Raw genomic sequence first — 5,279 nt, forward strand, 5'->3', positions numbered from 1 at the left:
CAGCCAACAATCAAAATCAAGAGAGTAAGCGAAAATTCTCTCCCAAAGAGAAGAAAAAGCAAAAAAGTAAACGAACAGGAAATTAGCCATCACTTGCAAAAACCGGATGAAGAAGACACACCAGCTGACTTTGTTTATGTTTTATTTGTAAACAAACTGAAATTCATGTTGCCTCCATAGAGAAAAAAGGAACGTTCAATGTTCGCCAGGAACATTTCTAGAAGTAACAACTAGTTACTAGGCAGCCAAAATGCATATAAATACCAAAACTCTGAAAATGCAATTTTGTTTGTTTACAAAAATTCCAACCATATGTTTTGTGATCATATGTTTTCGTGTTGGATAATTTTTGCTGACTAAAATTTTGCCAGTACAAAATGAACGCTTCTCTTGCATCAAAATGAACGCTTGCTCTCTCAATTTTTGTGTGTTGGATAATTTTTTATCGTTATCGAACGTCATCCAGTAAAAATTTGGAAGAACTATTACAAATTTTTGACTTGTCGAACGCACCTATTATTATTTTTTTTATTATTATTATTATTATTATTTTTATCATGGTCCAAAGTTTCACTTATTTCTCGCGCAGAGAGAGAAATATAACAACAGCCAAGTGGAAGAAAACTAAAGACATTTTTAACAAATTCAATATTTTTTGTAGTTTTATTCAGTTTCATACATATATTTTATGCACTCAATAAGCGCCAAGAATGGATCTTTGTTAGCTATTTTAACAGATTTGCGCCATAGGTATTCAACAAGGATATCGGCGAATTTACCGGTGTGGTTGGTCCGCGTGGAGAAAAAACGCTTAACATCCGCCCACTGGGACTCAATTCTCTGGGTACGGGTTACATCTACAACATCGAGCAAAAGGTGGGTGAATCCAAAATCAGAAAGGCCCTCAAATGCACCCAAGCAATCCGTTCGTATGGTGGTACCCTCGGCGACATGCTTTTTAATAAGCGGAATGAGGACTTTCGCTGACCGCACATTGTCTGGGCATACCTCCAGCCGTAGGTCCTCGCTTTCATCCTCAATCATGCCCAGCAACCAGTGATCCTCCCCCTGGTCGCCTAAAAATAAAATAAAATTTAAAAAATATAACTCGCAAAAAAACCCTGACAAAGCTTACCATCATTTAATTTTCTTTTACCGAATTTTCTCTTGTTAATCTGCACTATCCGGCCTGGACCACCAATTTCTCCAGACGCATCTTGGTGGTCCAACTGGTATATTATCACCGCCTCGCGGCAATAGTTATACCAGTCGGTGATAGTACTAGATGACAGAGTTTTCCCCTCCTCGCAAAAGTCCTTACGTTGGACTGTTTCCTTGGTTAAATTTTCAACGAAGCAGTACATGAGATAAAAAATATGCGGTACACTAATTCTAGTTTGCTCGAACCACGTCCCAGCCGCAACAGAAACTCGGGGCCTCGACATGCAGGTTCCTCTACGGCATACGAAAAAACCAAATTTCCCGCCTTTTGACCTATTCATAAGCGTTTTATGTATAGGACAGACCATGGTTTTAGGTATTAAACCATGCTTTTCTGCAAATCGAGCCCCTTGGTCGGGTGTTCGTAGCTCCGATACCATTCTTTCGTAATTCCAAGCGTCATCTTTTCTGCGGGCAGCGCATGGAGACGGCTTATCATCTGAAGAGAATATAATTCTTATTTATTTATGTATGTATGTATGTATCACGGTAGTATGTATGCAAAATGTATTCAACGTCTTAATAATACGTTTTGTATGTACATATCGAGCCCTAACCGCCAAAATAACGTAAGCGACACTTTTTTCAAAATTTTATTTTTGATGCAGAAATATTCCTAAAGCATCTAGATGCATTTCTGCATCAAAAAGAAAATTTTGAAAAAAATGTCGCTTACGTTATTTTGGCGGTTAGGGCTCGATATGTTGTGTAGACTATGTAAATGCAAAAAATGGACCACCGTACATATTTTTCTTGGCAAATATGTACATATGTATATAATTCAGAAGTAAAATTGGGAAATTTTCACAAATAAAAGTGTGACTATTATTATTTTTTTACATGCACGTTGCAAAGTTTGGTGCGTTGATGTTTGAGTTTATAATTAACTGGTAGTATTTGGAGAGGAGAATCGAATGTATTGTGGCCCGTTATAAGTATTCGCATGCAATAGAAAAGAAGTTATTAAGTGTCAAAGTGGGGTGACTCCTTTTTTTAAATCTGATACTCGCGGTTTTTATAGTATACTGTAGCTGGTGCGTACCTAAAACTGTTGTCGGACAATTTTTGTAGTGTTCTGAAGCATAAAAGGAATCAATTTAGTCGTGACAGGCTTATGTGCTCTCATTAGAAGATAGTTAAAAAAAAGGCGTGAGTACTAGGTACTCATGAAATTTGATGTGTATACATTGCGAACGGCAAAGCATAAAAGTACGTTTACATATAAATATAATCTCAATCAAAGCTCGTTAGCTGTCAAATTGGTTGTGCTTGTTATTCACACAACTCGAGGAAAAGTTAAACTTCTTCTCTGTGCCACCGTGGTCACTTTTTTTTGCTACACATATTAGGCCATTTAAATATATTTTAACTGAATATTTTATTAAAAATACCTTTACAAACCTATTTTCCTTACTAGCGTAAATTTTTGTTTACTTTAACATTTGACATTCCTCCTCTTCTTCGCAAGTAACGGGTGATTTTTTTGAGGTTAGGATTTTCATGCATTAGTATTTGACAGATCACGTGGGATTTCAGACATGGTGTCAAAGAGAAAGATGCTCAGTATGCTTTGAAATTTCATCATGAATAGACTTACTAACGAGCAACGCTTGCAAATCATTGAATTTTATTACCAAAATCAGTGTTCGGTTCGAAATGTGTTTCGCGCTTTATTTTTGTTCAGCGATGAGGCTCATTTCTGGTTGAATGGCTTCGTAAATAAGCAAAATTGCCGCATTTGGAGTGAAGAGCAACCAGAAGCCGTTCAAGAACTGCCCATGCATCCCGAAAAATGCACTGTTTGGTGTGGTTTGTACGCTGGTGGAATCATTGGACCGTATTTTTTCAAAGATGCTGTTGGACGCAACGTTACGGTGAATGGCGATCGCTATCGTTCGATGCTAACAAACTTTTTGTTGCCAAAAATGGAAGAACTGAACTTGGTTGACATGTGGTTTCAACAAGATGGCGCTACATGCCACACAGCTCGCGATTCTATGGCCATTTTGAGGGAAAACTTCGGAGAACAATTCATCTCAAGAAATGGACCGGTAAGTTGGCCACCAAGATCATGCGATTTGACGCCTTTAGACTATTTTTTGTGGGGCTACGTCAAGTCTAAAGTCTACAGAAATAAGCCAGCAACTATTCCAGCTTTGGAAGACAACATTTCCGAAGAAATTCGGGCTATTCCGGCCGAAATGCTCGAAAAAGTTGCCCAAAATTGGACTTTCCGAATGGACCACCTAAGACGCAGCCGCGGTCAACATTTAAATGAAATTATCTTCAAAAAGTAAATGTCATGGACCAATCTAACGTTTCAAATAAAGAACCGATGAGATTTTGCAAATTTTATGCGTTTTTTTTTAAAAAAAAGTTATCAAGCTCTTAAAAAATCACCCGTTATAATCGATGAAACTGGGTTGGACACCAAAAAGTTATCGGTTTAATCTGAGATATTTTTAATTATAATTTTGCATGGCTAATCTCTTTTTCTAATAACAGATTAGGGAGTCAAGCTCGAAAATTAGGATAATATTTTTATATATAAAGGCGATTCAGTTACACACATACAAATGTGGGTTAGGTTAGAAATTGAACATTAATTTCACTTAATTTTATTCATTTTGCTGATTTAATTTTTTTATTCATTTTCATTTTTAATTCTTTACATGACATTATCGGTATGATTGATAAAATATACTTGTATATACTTGTGACTCAAGGGCGTTAAAATATGATTTGATTTGATATTTTTTCTTTTTTTGGTCATGAACCGAAATACTGCTTAAAAACGAGTCCGAGCTCATCAACAGCCGGTTATATATGTCACGGTTACATACTTCACAAGAAAACTTCCGGGAATAATTTTCTCGGTAGTGTTTGTTGTGGGCCTCTTGAGCCTCCCCGATAATTGTCCTATTGTTAATAAGGAATTAGTATCTTGTGCATTGTGGGTGTCATAGGATGCCATGCCGTCGTCGATTCGCCACTTCTCGCTCGCTATGTTTGAGTTCCGGTCGCTTAACGAAAAATTTTGCATATGAAAGCAACAACAAAGTTAGCTAGCACGGATAGACGATAGCAAGTTTGGCTGTACCTCATTGAGTTCGTTCGTTTCGCCACTTGCTAACTGATGGCGTATCGATGACGGCTAATAATCAATTGTAGCGCATTTCCTCTTACTATGCATATGCCTAAATGTATGCAAGCATTTGGCAAGCGAACACAGGGTGCTTCAAATGAAAATAAAAATTGTATGCTGAAATACACACGCTAAGCCCTTCGAAATTTTGTGCTGGGATATGCGTTACAGCTTCGCAAATTTTACCCCTACCGAAACCAAAGATGTATACACATCAAAAAAAAACTTATTTAAAAGGTTACGATGCGTGCACAAAAGTGAAAATGCATATTTTATATCAGCACATCGTTTGCAATTGTAAAATTTAGCCAACTACATGTGTGCGCCATTGTACAATATACTATTGAACTATGATCCCCGTGCACCACTTTTTTATTTGTTCTTTGTAAAGTTACAGAGCGAAAAAGTAGGAAAAATTACAAAAAAAAACCAAATACTATTATAATACCCAAAGGCATTTTTTGTCCATGTCATTAAATCTGCACCATTCGCTCGATTTTCGAAATTGAGGTGCCAAATGACTTGGGCTGCAGATGCTAAGCCTTACCCTTGATTTTTGGCAATTTATATTCGACATTCCTTTTCTTATATGAAAAAAATTCGAAGCACCGTCAACAAAAAAAAAGTAAGCGCGCCTGGGCCACACTGGAGAAGTGAAACTTACATTACATATATTTCTATCTAGATCCCTACCTCTACCCCTGTTCGTTCTAATTACATTTATGTTATTCTTATTTATACTCTTTCGATAAGAAAATCGATAGTAACATCCAATAAAATATCGATAACAACACCGATTAAAATATCGATAACAAAATCGATGAAAAATTCGATAAAACTTCGATAGCAAAATCGATAATAATGTTGGTAGCAAAATCTATTAGAAACTCGAAAAAATATCGATAAAAATAAC

The 5,279-nt window shown here is 36.6% G+C and overlaps 1 protein-coding gene across 1 annotated transcript; it reads right to left on the reverse strand.

Moving 5' to 3' along the window:
* Positions 1 to 622: 622 nt before the first annotated feature.
* LOC118751121 lies at positions 623 to 1,682 on the reverse strand. The gene is made up of 2 exons (XM_036485889.1): positions 1,136 to 1,682; positions 623 to 1,076 (listed from the first exon to the last, which is right to left on the reverse strand). The coding sequence occupies exons 1-2, from the start codon at positions 1,599 to 1,601 to the stop codon at positions 664 to 666; spliced, it is 879 nt and encodes a 292-aa protein (XP_036341782.1). The 5' UTR covers positions 1,602 to 1,682; the 3' UTR covers positions 623 to 663.
* Between the last annotated feature and the right edge of the window lie 3,597 nt (positions 1,683 to 5,279).

Source organism: Rhagoletis pomonella, unplaced genomic scaffold (assembly GCF_013731165.1).
Source record: "Rhagoletis pomonella isolate Grant_MI unplaced genomic scaffold, Rhpom_1.0 Rhpom_scaffold_00545, whole genome shotgun sequence".
In the NCBI taxonomy this organism is placed as follows: domain Eukaryota; kingdom Metazoa; phylum Arthropoda; class Insecta; order Diptera; family Tephritidae; genus Rhagoletis; species Rhagoletis pomonella.